An 18566-nucleotide genomic window follows, 5' to 3' on the forward strand; every position below is an offset into this window, starting at 1 on the left:
CAAAGACAGTTATATCCTGTATGCACCGATGTATCCATTTTCCCATCAAGTTATTAGAGGGTTGAGATAGGCTAAAGTTGGTTGAGGTAAACAAGAGGACCGATGCTTTGGGAAAGTGTTCGCAATATGGACAGAGGGAATTTACGGAATTTAATATGAAAAAGAAACGAATAATCTATAGAGGGTACAGCACCTCCTGCTGTACATTAGGGGAAAGTATTTTCCCCAAACTAACTGTGGATTTGTATTGTGTGTGCATATAACAAATGACAGTGTCATAATGTAACGCATGCATGATATGCCTATGCATGTGAACATAAAATAAGAACCCTTCATTATACAAACGTTTTATTTGTTTAATAGCTAGATCGCTGTTTCCCTAAATAGGCTACTGTCAACTCCCTGTGATAAATATTGCCACCCAGTGGTGGAAACACATTGTGACACGTGTCTGCGTAATTTGAGCATAGAATGGACGGAGGACTGAATGACGAGAACGCAACTTCAGTTCCAATCACCTGTTGTACGATTATGACATCTATCTTCTGGAATGAGACCTTTTTGGTCAAAGATTCCTCAACATTCTTCATAATATTTTCAACGGGGCTGGTGAGACAAAAGCGGTAACGGGGTATAGCTTCTATGGCATTTACCTGAAAAATGAGTTGAAGGGAGAAGGCGCGAAAAAATGGATTACAGGAAACGCTTGATGATTCTCCAGGTAGGCCTAGACGAACCCCAAACGCTAGGGTAGGCCTATTGGCCGTTTTCACTCGACCACCATGTCATCTATATGCTCTCTTTGTACACTTATTCAAGTGTATTAACTGATTTGAACTTTTCCATATAATTGAACAACTTTTACAAAAGACTAACATGTTTTGGGGGCATCCAATTAACCATTTTTTCTACTGCAGCGGGCGTCGGAGAGCACCGGGAGGAGCTGGTCCTTGCTAGAGGGAGATGAGGAGCCTGAGATGATCAACATCAGAGACATCACCCAGCAAAAGGTGTAGGCTATATTTATACTGTTGGGCTTTCACAGGTATGATTAGTTATATAGTGAATAATGAGTGGGTTAACATAGAGAGGTATGCAAAACAAATCTGAGTTCATTCACAGAGAAATCACACTACTCAGTTTTTTCAAACTATTTTCAGACAGATCTTCAACCCTGATACTGGTACCTGGGGAGATTATTCAATTATTTTCACTTGTCCAGGAGACAGGGGCTCCGGTTCATCTAGATGAATACCAATAATGACCTCTGACTATACCCTATAGGATGACACTGAGGACTATGTCTCCCAGGTGCTCATGGGTGCACTGCTGGAGAACTTCCTGTTCAAATTACTCATCATCGTCATGATTGTCAGCAGCTGCATCATTATGGCCTTCCAAACCGATGCTATCATTGCCAAGGTAAGTTATGGTCACTGAGGACATCTTGGTGTATGGTGTTATTGAACATTTTGTGTTGTGGATATGTGGTGGTGTAGGGATGTTATATGATGTGCTGTTTTATCTTTAGCTCATTCAGTACAAACATAGTTCACTGTTTTATCTATTGTTTCATATGTAATGTGGATGCTTTGGTGTGTTTGGACCCCAGGAAGAGTAGCTAATGGGGATCCCTAAAAAATGCAAAATACAAATACAAAGAGGTATTGTAGGCCTACTTTCAAACTGAAAACTCTTTTTATATGACAAGTCAACAGATAACAACGAACTGAAATGCAATGGAATGATTTGTTCATTGTAGAAGTATGACATTGCGTTCAGCATCTGTGAGCATATTATCCTCACCGTCTTCATCTGGGAGATCCTGGTCAAGTGGTACTACGGCTTCAACATCTTCTGGAAGGTAACGTCTGGTCAGGAGATTGATTTGACACAACCTATTACTTACTGTGGCCTTCTCAGAGACCATTGTGGTGTCATACTTCTCTCTCTCTCTCTCTCTCTCTCTCTGTCTCATTTTTGGTGTTTCAGAGTGGCTGGAATGTCCTGGACTGTTTGGTCACTCTGGCTCTGATGCTTGGACCCCTGATCTTTCCCCAGGGTGGGGACAGTTTACTAAAGGTCATCAGGTGAAGGAGTACCCCTCACACTCCGCAGAAACGCATTAGTGGAAACGTAGGGTGTTCTCAGGGCAGGCCTGGTTATAACTAGATATGTTTGAGTTGTGTCGGGGACAATTTGATCCTTTTACATTTACATTTAAGTCATTTAGCAGACGCTCTTATCCAGAGCGACTTACAAATTGGTGCATTCACCTTATGATATCCAGTGGAACAACCACTTTACAATAGTGCATCTAAATCTTTTAAGGGAGGGGGGGGGGGTTAGAAGGATTACTTTATCCTATCCTAGGTATTCCTTAAAGAGGTGGGGTTTCAGGTGTCTCCGGAAGGTGGTGATTGACTCCGCTGACCTGGCTTCGTGAGGGAGTTTGTTCCACCATTGGGGTGCCAGAGCAGCGAACAGTTTTGACTGGGCTGAGCGGGAACTGTACTTCCTCAGAGGTAGGGAGGCGAGCAGGCCAGAGGTGGATGAACGCAGTGCCCTTGTTTGGGTGTAGGGCCTGATCAGAGCCCGAAGGTACGGAGGTGCCGTTCCCCTCACAGCTCCGTAGGCAAGCACCATGGTCTTGTAGCGGATGCGAGCTTCAACTGGAAGCCAGTGGAGAGAGCGGAGGAGCGGGGTGACGTGAGAGAACTTGGGAAGGTTGAACACCAGACGGGCTGTGGCGTTCTGGATGAGTTGTAGGGGTTTAAAGGCACAGGCAGGGAGCCCAGCCAACAGCGAGTTGCAGTAATCCAGACCGGAGATGACAAGTGCCTGGATTAGGACCTGCGCCGCTTCCTGTGTGAGGCAGGGTCGTACTCTGCGAATGTTGTAGAGCATGAACCTACAGGAACAGGTCACCGCCTTGATGTTAGTTGAGAACGACAGGGTGTTGTCCAGGATCACGCCAAGGTTCTTAGCACTCTAGGAGGAGGACACAATGGAGTTGTCAACCGTGATGGCGAGATCATGGAACGGGCAGTCCTTCCCCGGGAGGAAGAGCAGCTCCGTCTTGCCGAGGTTCAGCTTGAGGTGGTGATCCGTCATCCACACTGATATGTCTGCCAGACATGCAGAGATGCGATTCGCCACCTGGTTATCAGAAGGGGGAAAGGAGAAGATTAATTGTGTGTCGTCTGCATAGCAATGATAGGAGAGACCATGTGAGGATATGACAGAGCCAAGTGACTTGGTGTATAGCGAGAATAGGAGAAGGCCTAGAACAGAGCCCTGGGGGACACCAGTGGTGAGAGCACGTGGTGCGGAGACAGATTCTCGCCACGCCACCTGGTAGGAGCGACCTGTCAGGTAGGACGCAATCCAAGCGTGGGCCGCGCCGGAGATGCCCAACTCGGAGAGGGTGGAGAGGAGGATCTGATGGTTCACAGTATCAAATGCAGCCGATAGGTCTAGAAGGATGAGAGCAGAGGAGAGAGAGTTAGCTTTAGCAGTGCGGAGTGCCTCCGTGACACAGAGAAGAGCAGTCTCAGTTGAATGACTAGTCTTGAAACCTGACTGATTTGGATCAAGAAGGTCATTCTGAGAGCGATAGCAGGAGAGCTGGCCAAGGACGGCACGTTCAAGAGTTTTGGAGAGAAAAGAAAGAAGGGATACTGGTCTGTAGTTGTTGACATCTGAGGGATCGAGTGTAGGTTTTTTCAGAAGGGGTGCAACTCTCGCTCTCTTGAAGACGGAAGGGACGTAGCCAGCGGTCAAGGATGAGTTGATGAGCGAGGTGAGGTAAGGGAGAAGGTCTCCGGAAATGGTCTGGAGAAGAGAGGAGGGGATAGGGTCAAGCGGGCAGGTTGTTGGGCGGCCGGCCGTCACAAGACGCGAGATTTCATCTGGAGAGAGAGGGGAGAAAGAGGTCAAAGCACAGGGTAGGGCAGTGTGAGCAGAACCAGCAGTGTCATTTGACTTAGCAAACGAGGATCGGATGTCGTCGACCTTCTTTTAAAAATGGTTGACGAAGTCATCCGCAGAGAGGGAGGGGGGGGGGGGGGGATTCAGGAGGGAGGAGAAGGTGGCAAACCTCAACCCTTTTTCTAATCTTAACCTAATTCTCCTAACCTGCCACGATAATTCTCCTAACCTTAACCTAATTTAGTTTTAGGACAATAGTTTTTTTGTGTGTCAATCATCAACATGAAACATTATTTGTTGTGTAGTTGTTGTGTGCTGCTTTTACACTGGGCACACACTTGTTGAATCAACGGGGTTTCCACGTCATTTCAATGAAATTACGTTGAACCAACATGGAATAGACGTTGAATTGACATCTGTGCCAGTGGGTTGTCACTCCATGTTGTAATGTGTTATTTATTGTGTGTGCGTTCCAGGGTGTTGAGGGTAAGCCGTAGTATCAGGGGCTTTGCCTCCATGCAGGGTGTGTCTATGATGGCCACCGTCATTATGCAGTCCATTCCAGACATGGCCAACATCTTCTTCCTCCTCCTCATCATCATGCTTGTAGGTGTTAAATCATGTACCAATTCAACCTCTCTCTCTTTCTACTTCTCTCACTTCATCATCATTCATCTTAATCCATTACCACTTCTTCGCCTCATTCTCGTGACTTTGAATGAGAAAAGAAACACGAGAACAGTCAATCTATGACGCCCCAGTTCTTGATCTTGTTTATAGTATTTAATATCTTGGTTTGTTACTATGGCCCCAGATGAGTGTGTGATGTTTCAAGGAGTGATATGAGACCATATGAATGGATACTACAACTGCTCAGTTGTCCCCTGTGTTTGTGATGGTGGGACATCTGCTCAGTTGTCCCCTGTGTTTGTGTCTCTCTGTGTTTGTGTCTAATGTCTCTGTTGATTTTCTGTCTGTGTCTGTCAGGTGTTTGCGGTGTTCGGCGTGACCCTGTTCAGTGCTACTGTCCCATCAGCCTTTGGGGACCTGTTCTCGGCCCTCTACACCCTCTTCATCTGCATCACCCAGGACGGATGGATGGACATCTACAGGGAGTTTAAGGCGTAAGTGACACAAGGCCCTACATTTCCCCTTATCCAGTTCATACAGTATGTCCTTGGATAAAGACTACATTTCCCCTTATCCAGTTCATACAGTATGTCCTTGGATAAAGACTACATTTCCCCTTATCCAGTTCATACAGTATGTGTCCTTGGATAAATATTTTGAAAAGCAAGAGGAGATCATTTTATTAGTCTAATGCAGGGTAGAGTTTTTCATCATGAATCTTGTCTCCTATTGTCCTGGAAGAGGTGCTCTTCACTAATATCCCTTAAACAATGTAAATTACGCTTTGGTCCTATTATTGCCCACAGTTTCTATTTGGCGCAAAATTGAGAAACAATGTAACTTGGAATCATAATGTCATGCCCATACCCAACTCTGAAAATATCCAATGTTGGGATGTTTAAATTATCTCAGCTCCCGAAAGGACTGATCTCTATTATACACTGAACAAAAATATAAATACAATATGTAAAGTGGTGGTCCCATGTTTCATGAGCTGAAATAAAAGATCCCAGAAATGTTCCATACACACAAAAGCTAATTTGTTTACATCCCTGTTAGTGAACATTTCTCCTTTGCCAAGATAATCCATCCACCTCACAAGTGTGGTATATCAAGAAGCTGATTAAACAGCATGATCATTACACAGGTTCACCTTGTACTGGGGATAATAATAGGCCACTCTAAAATGTGCAATTTTGTCACACAACAAAATGGCACAGATGTCTCAAGTTTTGAGGGAGTGTGCAATTGGCATGCTGACTGAAGGAATGTCCACCTGCCACCTGAGCTGTTGCCAGAAAATTAAATGTTCACTTCTCTACCATAAGCCGTTTTAGATAATTTGGTAGTACGTTCAACCGGCCTCACAACCTCAGACCAAATATATGGCGTTGTGCGGACGAGCGGTTTGCTGATGTCAACCTTGTGAACAGAGTGCCACATGGTGGGGTTATGGTATGGGCAGGCATAAGCTATGGGCCACAAACATAATTGCATTTTGTAATCTAACATTATCTTTGTATAAGGCTCGTGAATAGGGACTGAGGGGGGGAATGGGTTGGGAGTATCTTTTGTATTAATTTATCTTATTGTTGTTGTACCTGTAACCCCCCCCCCCCCCCTCCCAAAAAAAAGACTAAACGAAATAAAAAGTTGTTCACAAAAAATTTATTTTGTTCTGGAGGCAGCTCTGCAGTGGTCAGTAGCTAGCACAGCCACAAAGTCATAAAATCTGCCTTTAAACCTAACCTTAACCACACTGCTAACCCTAATGCCTAACCTTAAATTAAGATCAAAAAGTGTTTCACATATTTTTACAATATAGCCCATTTTTACTGTGCCGATATCAAAACGGAAATGACTGAGTTCTACCTCCAGGACAAGACTCATGACAATTAACATCAACCTGCTAATTGTAGTCAAATGGGGCTTAACATTTTGCAGTAGAGTGAAAAAGCTTATGTGAAAATGCCTACATATTGTAGACATAGTTCTATGTATTTTGTCCTTATGTGGTAAGTGTTGTCCTTTCTCTCTGCACTGTAGTGATGAGGGGCTGATATACGGAGCTTCTCTCTACTTTTTCATCTTCCTCACTGGCGGAGCCTTCATCTTCGCCAACCTTCTCGTTGCTGTGGTAACCACCAACCTTGAGATCTCCATGCCCGACTACGGCGAAAAGAATTTGAACGAGTGTTCGCCGGCGGCGGTTAGTGTGTCACTCTTTCCCTTTTCACATTTAGTGTTTGTCACAGTGTTATTTATATCAAGGCACTGTATGTAACGTCTTCTTGACCCTCATAAATGTGTATTGTTGATCAAAGAAAAGAAAATTTTATTTGTCACGTGGCCAAATACAACATGTGTAGACCTTACCGTGAAATTCTTCCTTACAAGCCCTTAGCCAACAATGCAGTTCAAGAAATAGAGTTAAGAAAATATTTACTAAATAAAGTAAAGTGAAAAAAAATACAATGTAATTTAATAAAATTAAAAAGTAACAAGAAAATGACATAACAATAATGAGGCTATATACAGCGGGTACCGGTACCGAGTCAATGTGCGGGGGTACAAGTTAGTCGAGGTAATTTGAAAAGTGACTGCATAGCTAATAAACAGTGAGTGGGGGGGTGAATGTAAATAGTCCGGGTGGCCATTTGATTGATTGTTCAGCAGTCTTATGGCTTGGGGGTAGAAGCTGTTAAGGAGCCTTTTGGACCTAGACTTGGCGCTCCTGTACCGCTTGCTGTGAGGTAAAAGTCTATGACTTGGGTGACTGGAGTCTTTGACCATTTTTTGTGCCTTCCTCTGACACCGCCTAGTATATAGGTCCTGGATGTCAAGAAGCTTGGCCCCAGTGATGTACTGGGCCGAACACACTGCCCTCTTCACGGTCAGATGCCGAGCAGTTGCCATACCAGGCGGTGATGCAACCGGTCAGGATGCTCTCGATGGTGCAGCTGTAGAACTTTTTGAGGATCTGGGGACCCATGCCAAATCTTTTCAGTCTCCTGAGGGGGAAAAGATGTTGTCGTGCCCTCTTCACAACTGTCTTGGTGTGTTTGGACCATGATAGTTTGTTGATGTGGACACCAAGGAGCTTAAAACTCTCGACCCGGTCCACTTCAACCCTGTCAATGTTAATGGCAGCCTGTTCGGCCCTCCTTTTTCCTATATGTCATCGTTGTTGGTGATCAGGCCTACCAGTGTTGTGTCATCAGCAAACTTAATGATGGTGTTGGAGTCGTGCTTGGCAGCGCAGTCGTGGGTGAACAGGGAGCACAGGAGGGGACTAAGCATGCACCCCGGAGGGGCCCCAGTGTTGGGGATCAACATGGCAGATGTGTTGTTGCCTACCTTTACCACCTGGGGCCGGCCTGTCAGGAAGTCCAGTTGCAGAGGGAGGTGTTTATTCCCAGGGTACTTAGCTTAGTGATGAGTTTTGTGGTCACTATGGTGTTGAACACTGAACTGTAGTGAATGAACAGCATTGTCACATAGGTGTTCCTTTTGTCCGGGTGGGAAAGAGCAGTGTGGAGTGTGATTGAGATTGCGTCACCTGTGGATCTGTTGGGGGGTATGTGAATTGGAGTGGGTCTAGGGTTTCCGACATGATGGTGTTGATATGAGCCATGACCAGACTTTCAAAGGGGGTGGGTATGCGGGATGAGTTGTATACTGATTATTACAAGCTAGCTGCCTTTCAAAGTCATCAATACGACCACTGCTCTTTTGTAGTTCTGTGTATTTAGTCCTCTCTCTTCAATCTGTCCCCTCTCACACAGCTGATTCCAGAGGACACGGGAGGCTTGGCGGACCAGAGCACCATCCACGTGGAGGAGGTGGTGACCAAGTCCAATATGACCCGGCGCCAGAAGCCCTGGAAGGCGAGCTGTCTAGAGAACCTGACCATGGACACCTTTGAGGAGCTGGCCCTTGTCATGGCTGCTATGCAGAAGAACATGGCTGCCTACAGGGAGATAAGACAAGAGCTGGACAGGTAGTGTAGCGGAAGTCTCTGTTCTAGCTAGAAGCTGTTGAAGCCACTAAACATTTTTTCATCGTCCATCACAGTAACTGATTTACATGTTTCCAATTGGCTCATTTATCCCCCTCCTCTCCCTGTAACTATTCCCCAGGTCGTTGCTGTAAATTGTGTTCTGAGTCAATTTACCTGGTAAAATAAGAGTTCCATAAAATAAAGTAATTGTGATACCAAGAAATTATGTTTTTCAATCTCTATTTTTCTGAATTCAATTAGACAATTTTTTCTCCCTTATAAGTAAAGATGGTGTTTTAAATGAAAAAAAAGATTGTCTTTGTACAGTGGATGAACTGTAGGTATATGTCTGACCATGGGTATGTGTTTATCCACAGTATAGTGGAAGAGGTGCACAGCCTGTCGTTCAACGTAAAGCAAGAGCAGGAGGCGATGATGAGGAACCATATGGCTGCGACCCTCCAGGACAACCTATTGAATAATGATATCGCCACAGGCCGCACCGGAGACATACTGTCCACCCTCATCACCCTGCAGAAGGTAGGAAGGCAGTGGACATGGCACCCTATTCCCTATGTAGTGCACTCATTTTGACCAGAGCTTTATGGGTACACAATAGATTAATTGACTTTTCCTAGAGTTGTCTATAAGCTTGCATTCACTATTCTGTTACGTGTCTCTGTTTCAGGCTCATGTCATAGACTCGAACACAGCATCTGCTCACCTGTTCCAGAAGGGGAACATGCTTCACGCAGCCAGGAGGCTGTCCATGGACAGCCAGATGTACTACCAGTCTACTTCTACACATATGGATGCGGGACACAGGAACACTCCCAGCACACACCACAACACAGGCTGAACATACTTTTAACAGGAATTTCTTCATGTCCCAAATCATTTGGCTTTACTGATTAGCTGAAATGGTCTCAAAGATGATAGATTACATGGCTAAATCAGACTCAGGCTTGCTGCACACATTTCCACATGCAGATCAACATTAACCATGTAATGTGACATCAAGGAAGAGTTAGTTTCTTGATAAAAAAGACTGGTGACTGACATAAATGATCAAAGGTTTCACAAAGTGTCTAAAAATATATACCAAAAGGGATAGAACTTGGAGTCTATTAACAGCATCTTTATAAATACTTTTTTTCTTTTAATTTTTAGGTATAATATAACACTTCACATGTATTGCACAGATGTCTAAATAAAAATGATATGTTTGAAAAACATTCTAGTACAAAGCTTATGAAAAAGGTATTTTCCACATTTATTACCGAATACAAAAGTCAATCCCATGTCTCACTGTCACCTCAGGATGATCATTTCATGGGTCCGTCCCTGTATTGTTCGAAGGGTTTGACTTAGAAGGGTTTGTAAACGTTAAATTACAAACACTTTCAATATTCAGACTATAATAATTATTATTATTGTGGAGTTTATATTTGTCCCATTTCATACATGTACAAGTGTGTATTAAAACATGTATGAATTGGAAATGTGTTTTTTTAGCATATCCCAACTCACCCTGAACCACTCTCAGAGAGTGGGTCATGGCCGGGGTCTGCCATTATCAATGGCGACCCTGGAGCAATTTGGATCAAGTGCCTTGTTCTAGCAAACTAACAGACAAGGTTAATATCTTCATGTTAAATGGCCTAGTGGCTAATTGCTGTTGCCAAATGATTCTTTGATAGCGATGGCCGGCGTGGGTCCAATATGGGTCCAGATGTAGCCTTTCTCTGGACGGATAGGAATGGTGGGGTAGGGGCAGCTCCTGGACTTGAAGTACTCCGAGGGGGCGTGGCACACAAACTCCAAGTACTCCATCTTCCTGGGTAGATCCTCCTCTGGACCTATAGACACAATCAGAAAATCAGTAATGGAAACATTATCAGCTAGTAGTGGTCTTTGAGTCTACTGTGACATTACTCCCATATACACAATGCTCAAAAAGAGACAACTTGTATTTCTGCGTGCTCAAATGCAACTTTAAAAAATGTGAGATAAATACTTAGATTCAATCATCACTCACCAACAATGTAAGTGGCTGGATCAAACAGGTCCTTAGGACTGGCCTGGGTTGGTATCAACCAAGTCAACGCGGCACTCTTCTCACAGTACTGGTCCTGGATGAAACCTCTGATCTGTGCATAGTACGGCCTCCCATCATCCTCGTCTGTCACTTTGATGACATCTCCCATCTGATAATACACACCCTGCACAATGACACACGAAGGCAGAACGATTGCTGACATCTATACATATCTGTGGAATACATTATACAACAGATACATTTGTTATGTTTGCTAACATTATGTCCAGAAAGGATTTATAAAAAGTAAACATACCTTATAAAAGACTGATTCTGATGTGATGATTGTGGAAACAGATTCTGGTGCTTTGATTGGCTGTGTGTGTGTGGGGGGGGGGGGGGGTCACATTGGGAGGAGCTTAGATTTTAACACCTGTGACAATCCAACACAAGCAATCCAACACAAAGAGTTCCTGTGTATTTGAACTAATAATACACTTACATTTTTTAGTTTGAATATGTGTCTTCTGCCTTTTCCTTTGGTAGACACCTTTTTCTCAGAGGCAGGGGCTTTGTACTTTGTGCTCCTCAACCGTGCGGATCTCCTGTGGATCTCTTGTTTAGACTGTGGGCAAGATGTGTCAAATACAAATATTACATCTCCATCAGGGTGACATATATTGTTTTCTGTATGGTATGGAGTATGGAGTTACAGTCACTAAGGGGAGCACAGTACAGTACATTATAGTGCAGGCCTATGTACAATGAGTGTACAAAACATTAGGAACACCTTCCTAATATTGAGATGTACCCCCTTTTGCCCTCAGAACAGCCTCAATTAATCAGGGCATGGACTCTACAAGTTGTCAAAAGCATACCATGGGGATGCTGGCCATGTTGACTCCAATGCTTCCCACAGTTGTGTCAAGTTAGCTGGACCATTTTTGATGCACGACACACAACCGAGTTCCATACCCCGTTCAAAGGCACTTAACACTTTAGTCTTGCCCATTCACCCTCGGAATGGCACACATACACAACCCATGTCTCACGGCTTAAACATATGTATTTAACCTGTGTCATCCCCTTCATCTACACTGATTGACGTGGATTTAACAAGTGACATCATCAATAAGGAATCAGCGTTCACCTGGATTCACTTGGTATGGAAAGAGTAGGTTTTCCTAATGTTTTGTACACTTAGTGTATGTGCTCAAAACGACAAACAACCTGCTTGCCCCCGCCATTATTCTGTAGTGTGTTGGAGGACACCGAGGGTCCAGATGCTCCACTGCTTGTGCTCTTCCCCGTGCAGTTATTGCACAGGATCTCTCCTTGGTTTCCCTTTTTCCACATAGACGATGAGTTTGTTTTGCAGACAGCGCAACATGGTTTCAAACCCAGAGGCATCTTGAACGTGTTGGCCAGCGAAATGATGAATGCAGAAGCTAGCTAGCTATTTAGCTAACTGCTTTCTGGCTAACAACATTAGCAACAAACAACCTAAAGCATGCAACAAAAAAAGAGCCACTCGTCCACTCGCGCGGACAAACAGATACAGAATGCAAATCACATAAAACCAGCAATAATCGAAAGCTGTTTAAAGGAACAACACAGACAACCTGTCCGTAAAAGGTATTTTCCTTCTTTCAGATAGCTAGTGACGTGTTGGAGCGCTTAAACGTGTAACGTTATTGCGCCACCTACTGTGATGGAGTGTATCGGCAGGCTTATATGTATCTAGCAGGCAGGCGTATAAACGCTTAGCTACTTCTTTGTAAAAAATCAAGCAAAAAAACGATAATATTGTCTGAAACAGAAGTACATACGGAAGCTAGCTACTTTAGTTTTGGGTGAGAGAAAAAAAACGATCCAAGCACGCTTACTACGTCACTGATCAAAAAGTAGCGGGGAACTTCCACTCCTCGCAACTGTATATCAACCGTTGCCACCAGTACCACTAAAGAAACGTCCTTATTCATGTCAAAATGTCTGGAGACAACGCGGAAGACAAAGTTAATCATGCATCTAACAGCAAAGGCATCTCTCTTCCAATGACTCGCGTGAAACTGATCATGAAAAGTTCTCCCGACGTCTCAAGCATCAACCAAGAGGCTCTTCTCATCACCACCAAAGCAACAGTACGTTGAATTCAGTTTACTGGCGTAGTTATGCTAGCTAGCCAATAGCTAGGCCTGCTAGCTAGTTTTGTAGTGAGGCATTTCCATATAGGCAGTGCTAGCTAGCTACTTCCATTAGTTCAAGCTCGTGAAGAAGGTAGCTAGCTAGCTAACCCTGAATGGCTGTAACAGTTAGCCAGCTAGCCCTGCACTGACATGGCTGTAGAGCCTCAACCAAAATAGGATGTAAACCCTAATGTCTGAATGTCTTTGCCTCGGCTTACTTTACATCCATCAGAGCCTTGTAAATAGAAGACTGGCCTCCATTATAGTGTCACTGTTAATAAATGGGAACTGTCCTGTGTAATAACAATTTCATTCATAACACTCGTGTCTTGTAGGAACTGTTCGTTCAGTACTTGGCTCTGTCCTCGTTCAACAATGGAGCAGGGAAAGACAATAAGACACTCTTGTACAGTGATCTGGCCAATACTGTTGAGGGAACAGAGACTTTTCAGTTTCTCACAGGTAAGAACTAGTGTTGCCACCACCACTTGACTTACATTCTCTTCTCTCTGAGCATACAGTAGATAGTCAATATTATCTGTTCATTATACCATTGCAGATATCCTACCAAAGAAGATCTTCGCTCGAGATTACCTGAAGCTCATAGAGGAAAATCCAATTGAGGAAGCAGACAATTGAAAAGACATTCAACCCTTCAAGCAATAGTGGTTGCTAGCATGGAGTCTGTTGAAGCTTTTTTCTCCAGCTCATTCCTGAAGTAGTCCACATCCATACTACTTCCAGGCGATGGCATTGTGTAGGCCTACATCTTCCCTGAGACGTACTAGAGTATATTATGTTTACTACCATTAGTTGCCCAGTCATCCAGATAATGGTCATCAAGTTTGGGGTCAGAAAGAATCAGTATGTGAGTTGACTACAGATAAACCATTAAAATCATAATCATATGTTGACCATGATACCACCCCCATATTCCCCCTACAGCAATCACCTGCTGCCGAAGAGAAACGTCTGTGCTTCCTCTGGTTTTAATACCACTCGGTGCAAATAGTGCAAGCTTTCATCTGTTTTGGGCATTCTTTTTCTAAACAAGATCTTGAAGCAAATGTTGAACAAATCAGGTGCTTTAAATAAAAAAAATATTCTATACAAGCAATGCAGTTCTCAGGTCAAACCAAATTGACTCATTGGTTGTGTCCTTTTTATGAAGAGGAACCCCAATGCGCAGTCTTTGCTAATGCTGACTATCTACTTGATATGACTTTTGTATTATATACCTTTCATTCATAAACAATGTTGATAACTAATCTTTAGAGATCTACACATGCAAACAGATTCCTTTTAGCAACGCGACTGAGTATAAAAGACACTTTAGACTTTTGCTGTGTTTAATGTGATATATTTACCATATTACTCAGTCAAAACCATTGGTAGTTTCAGTACTGGGTGATTGCAGGCAGCACTAATTTAATATTGAATCTCTTATTTCATTTTTTAGTAACAGCTCCTCTCAGATTGTGATGAATTTACGCGAGGACAGGCATTGCAATATTTAGGTTTATGTGAAGACAGGACAAAAAAATAAATCACACAGACTTAATGCTACATTTATTAAACCAAAGTCTAAATATGCTACTGTGTGTGGTTGAACTACAAAGCAGGCTACTGTAACTGCTAGTGTGTATTGTCTCAAAAATGGAAAGAATGCACTGAACTTTAACCGCCTGTGTATATATTTTCTACGTATTTTCCTACGTATTTTCTAAGTGTTTGTAACAGCAATTTCATCCCATCTAACGATTGAGACTTGCCTTTTGTATGTTTTTGTGTTCCATAGTTTAGTTAATGAAAATAAAATCTTCATGCTCTACAGATTATGCGTCATTCCCTATTTGTGTTGCATTGTTGTTTTCACCTTGTTGCAACAAAGCATTTACATAAATGTTAACATTTTATACCACACTGAATGAGTGTCACAGTTTTACTTCAATAAATAACATCTCTTTCTGGAAAAGGTGTGCATGCTGAGTATAAAAATATATTTTATTTCCATCAAAATCTCCCTGATGCTGTAGGCTCCGTGCAGTTTGGGTTTCAGATAGGATTAAAATACACCTAATAGGAATGTGACTACGGAAGAATAAAATACCTAGTTCATATACAAAGAAAGTGCACCTCATGCTTTGTAAAGGGGGTTTTAACCTGAGTTTGCATGCATTGTTAGTGGGATATATTACATGATGGTACAGTTCATTCAAAACCTGACAAAAAAATTGCCTGAAGAACACATCATTCACTGTGCCATTAGTTTGTCAAGTCGGAGTTGCATGATGTGTAAAGACTTCTCTAGGCTGGAGAACTGTTTCTCTAGAAGGGCTGCCACGTTGTCTTTTCCGTTGATGGAGTCCTTCGTTTTGGCAATGTGCTCCTTTATACTAGAAACAGACATTAAACAAAATCACAAAAGGTTCTCATACACATGAACCTAAAAACAGGTTTCATACATTTTATCATAACAATGTACTCTTTGAGCTCCTAAATATTTACGACACACTATCAATTACACACACATTAGTATTTAGTTGTATATCTTTGTATTTTATGTGTGTGTGACTGTTCTTGTCTATCAGTGTAACAGTGTTTTGTTACTTGTCATGGTTTCTGTTTTTGTGTGGACCCCAGGAAGAATAGCTACGGCTTCGGCAAAAGCTAATGGGGATCCGAATAAACAAATACCAGCGGGATTGGTTCAAACTGTATCGTACTAGAAAGAGAAAGTCTGATCTCATTAAATTTCATTGTAATGATTTGTAATGAATCTCATAACAGGACTTTGGTTCAGCCAGATGTGGGGAGGACTGAAGAAGTAGAACGTGAAATGATTCAGGCGGTGTTTGGACGACTGTTCCCGCTCTGTTCTTAGACCTCTCTACTCAGTAGGACAGGTCCTGACTAGTGGTTGATCATGCATGACTTCATCTGCTAGGAATTCAACAATGCTGGTTGGAGCCCACATACCCTTCTACATCTGCATTGCTTGCTTTTTGGGGTTTTAGGCTGGGTTTCTGTATAGCACTTTGTGACATTGGCTGATGTAAAAAGGGCTTTATAAATACATTTGATTGATTGACCCTTTATTGTCCTCACTCCCTTACACATTATCCTGCTTGCACAAGTCCCAAGAGGAAGTTCACTCAATTCCCTTTGATGAACTAGCTACAATCATTGAATTTCTCAATAGTTTTACTATGCCATTAACAAACAAAATCACTGTGTTAAAAAAGGCATTGGTATATATGACTGCTTGAGTATTCAATCTTTAGAAGTAAAAATAAGAGCAAAACTACCATGCCATCCTGTTTAACACAAACAGCAGGTGGAACAAGACTAGGGGCCAACTCAGTGCTGTGGTGCAGTGAGTGAATCTACCCCCTCACCTTGAGAAGGTCCAGTGCGCTGTCCCCTCCCCCTTACCTTGAGAAAGTCCGTCCCCTCCCCCTCACCTTGAGAAGGTCCAGTGCTCTGTCCCCTCCCCCTCACCTTGAGAAGGTCCAGTGCTCCGTCCCCTCCTTCCTCTTCTCCTCCAGTGTGAGGAACACCTTCTGCATGGTCTCCGTCGTCTCTGTCACGTTCAGGTAGTCCGCCCTCACCACCTGCAAGTCCTCCAAGGCCTGCTGTTTAAACGAGGCTGAAGTTCCCCCTTCTACCACCACCTCGCTGGCCAGGGACACCGCCTGCAGGGCCGCCCTATTCTGGAGCACCAGCAGACGAGACTGCTCAAACTCCTCCGGCCCGGCAATGTCGTCCCAGCAGACTGGGGAGGCCGAGGGCAGCCAGAAGCGCTGGGAGCAGTTGACAGGGTTCCCCGGAATCTCTGTCACAAAAGGGCTGTCGGCGGGGAAGCTGTGGAGTAGATCCTGGAGGTTGAAGGAACCGGAGCCCCACTCCCAATCTCCCTGCATGGGCTCCCCTGACTCTGGGTTGGGCGTGGGTCCCACCTCCGCCCCCACCAGGCACCAGGCACTCAGGAGGCAGCAGGAGAGGCAGAGCCAAGCCCAGCTAGTTGTTCCATCGTGGAGCCACTTCATCACGATGTAGCTGGACTAGTCTTGTTCCCCAGCACTGTGTCTATTAGCCTGGCAAGCAAGGAGGAGTGAGGAGTAACGCAATGGGCATTGTCATTTAGATAGGCCTAATTTGTGCCGCTAGAAATAAACATGGTACCAGTCCAGCAGTGAATCATTCATCCAGGAAAACATGAGCTCATTTCCAAGCCACAGGACTCTTTGTTTTGAACATTACAGTTCACAGTAACTTTTCTGTATTTCTCACATACAATACAGTATGTTCTGCAGACAGAGGTTAGTGACTTTAATCTGTTCTTGAACAACTTTCACCTACTTTTTCCTGTGTATTTTCTTCCTGCCAGTAGGGTGGTCTAACAGTAATGTTTGGCATGGTGGCACTAGGGCAGACTGTCTAACCAGTTTTCCATGTTATGTCCTTGCTGCAGGCAACAAAATGTGTTTAAAAGTATTTCCCTGGTACTTACAGTACAAATGTAAACCTATACAGCTTTGCAATAATGTTGTGAAACCGTTACTGTTAAATACATCTTATTAATGAAACCACCTGGACATAGCTGAAATATAAAAAACTAAATGCAAACACAGTGCGCTACTCCACTGCTTATGTTATGAACAAATAATAATTTAGATATTTGGTTCAAACGAAATTGGGGTCAATCGAATCATTACCGCCAGGCAGTGGAAAATAATCCTAATTGTTCAGCACTGCAATCGGTTCATTCTGCAAACGGTCATAATTTGTCGTATCTTCATGTTTATACAATAGCTTCTCTAAACTATCAAGCAAATCAAGAACATACTTACAAATGTAATCAAACGGCGTATTGCCATTTTTTTCATGCAAAGATTACCTTATAGAAGAAAATTCTGGAGACGTACGCAGTTTAGTTCGTCGCTGGTGCAAGTGAAGTCAAATTACACATGGTGAGCTTTTGGAAAGTATGACTCGCTCTCTCCCTCTCAGCGGTTTGAACAGCCCGGTGTCAGAGCATTTCGTATTATTCTGTACGTAAATCTGAGGCATAATTTCGTATGATATGCATGTTACATTTCGTATAATATATATTAATTTGTACATGTCCATCACCCATTTCGTATGATATATTACGAATTCTAGCTAGATGGCTAACGTTAGCTAGACTAGGAGTTAGGGTTAAGGTTAGCTTAAATGGTTTGGGTTAGGAGAAGGGTTGGGGTTAGCTAACATGCTAAATAGTTGCAAAGCAGCGAAAAACTAGTAAAAAAGTTGCTAATTAACTAAATTTGTCCATGATCCGATTTTAACTCTCAACCTTTGGGTTTCTAGACGTTCGTGTTATAGGCTCACCCACCCTACATTTGTGTTTGCCTTAAGTAACCATTGTCTTATGTAAGAGTATCCCGGATTTACGTTTACTATGTTACGTCTAGTCTATGGTACCAGGTCGAAGAACAAGCAAAACACCATGAATTTGTCGAATACCAACAGACTGCGATTTTGTAGAGTAATTTTGCTTGTAAAGTGTAATTCGGTTTCTTAAATTGGTACTTTTACTTATCCGGTTTATTAATTATGTGGTGCTGACAGCTGTAATTTTAGAAGCCAACTAATAAAAAAATTACCGAATAATTTGTCCTATAAATATATCTTCTGAAAGTTGACTTTTTAATAGTGAAATATATTTTATGCGCAGGTTGTGTCCTGCAGACTTGACATGGACTCAAGTAGAATATATGGGAAAAAGTCGGCCCCA

General features: G+C 43.1%; 4 protein-coding genes across 6 annotated transcripts; 2 read left to right on the forward strand and 2 right to left on the reverse strand.

Annotated features, from left to right (window-relative positions):
- The first annotated feature begins 688 nt into the window (after window positions 1-688).
- Window positions 689-9619, forward strand: LOC129820170 (cation channel sperm-associated protein 4-like). Its single transcript, XM_055877127.1, has 11 exons — window positions 689-721; window positions 918-1010; window positions 1285-1422; window positions 1763-1864; window positions 1993-2090; window positions 4407-4536; window positions 4918-5054; window positions 6607-6769; window positions 8346-8560; window positions 8938-9100; window positions 9249-9619. Exons 1-11 carry the CDS (start codon window positions 689-691, stop codon window positions 9417-9419), a joined length of 1443 nt encoding a protein of 480 aa, XP_055733102.1. The 3' UTR covers window positions 9420-9619.
- Window positions 9620-9698: 79 nt separating this feature from the next.
- LOC129820171 (GATA zinc finger domain-containing protein 1-like) lies at window positions 9699-12254 on the reverse strand. Of its 2 annotated transcripts, none has more exons than XM_055877130.1 (5): window positions 11829-12254; window positions 11101-11223; window positions 10915-10974; window positions 10599-10767; window positions 9699-10419 (listed from the first exon to the last, which is right to left on the reverse strand). In XM_055877130.1, exons 1-5 carry the CDS (start codon window positions 12006-12008, stop codon window positions 10229-10231), a joined length of 723 nt encoding a protein of 240 aa, XP_055733105.1. In that variant the 5' UTR covers window positions 12009-12254; the 3' UTR covers window positions 9699-10228. The 2 variants fall into 2 exon arrangements, with proteins under 2 accessions (XP_055733105.1, XP_055733103.1); XM_055877128.1 differs by having other exon boundaries at window positions 10599-10782; window positions 11829-12253.
- An 80-nt stretch (window positions 12255-12334) lies between these two features.
- LOC129820173 (chromatin accessibility complex protein 1-like) lies at window positions 12335-14617 on the forward strand. Its single transcript, XM_055877133.1, has 3 exons — window positions 12335-12739; window positions 13120-13246; window positions 13344-14617. Exons 1-3 carry the CDS (start codon window positions 12587-12589, stop codon window positions 13421-13423), a joined length of 360 nt encoding a protein of 119 aa, XP_055733108.1. The 5' UTR covers window positions 12335-12586; the 3' UTR covers window positions 13424-14617.
- Window positions 14618-14763: 146 nt separating this feature from the next.
- Window positions 14764-17793, reverse strand: si:ch211-57n23.1 (uncharacterized). Of its 2 annotated transcripts, XM_055877132.1 has the most exons (4): window positions 17685-17784; window positions 17147-17252; window positions 16286-16881; window positions 14764-15180 (listed from the first exon to the last, which is right to left on the reverse strand). In XM_055877132.1, exons 3-4 carry the CDS (start codon window positions 16831-16833, stop codon window positions 15039-15041), a joined length of 690 nt encoding a protein of 229 aa, XP_055733107.1. In that variant the 5' UTR covers window positions 16834-16881; window positions 17147-17252; window positions 17685-17784; the 3' UTR covers window positions 14764-15038. The 2 variants fall into 2 exon arrangements, with proteins under 2 accessions (XP_055733107.1, XP_055733106.1); XM_055877131.1 differs by lacking the exon at window positions 17147-17252 and having other exon boundaries at window positions 17685-17793.
- Between the last annotated feature and the right edge of the window lie 773 nt (window positions 17794-18566).

Source organism: Salvelinus fontinalis, chromosome 22 (assembly GCF_029448725.1).
Source record: "Salvelinus fontinalis isolate EN_2023a chromosome 22, ASM2944872v1, whole genome shotgun sequence".
Classification (NCBI taxonomy): Eukaryota; Metazoa; Chordata; class Actinopteri; order Salmoniformes; family Salmonidae; genus Salvelinus; species Salvelinus fontinalis.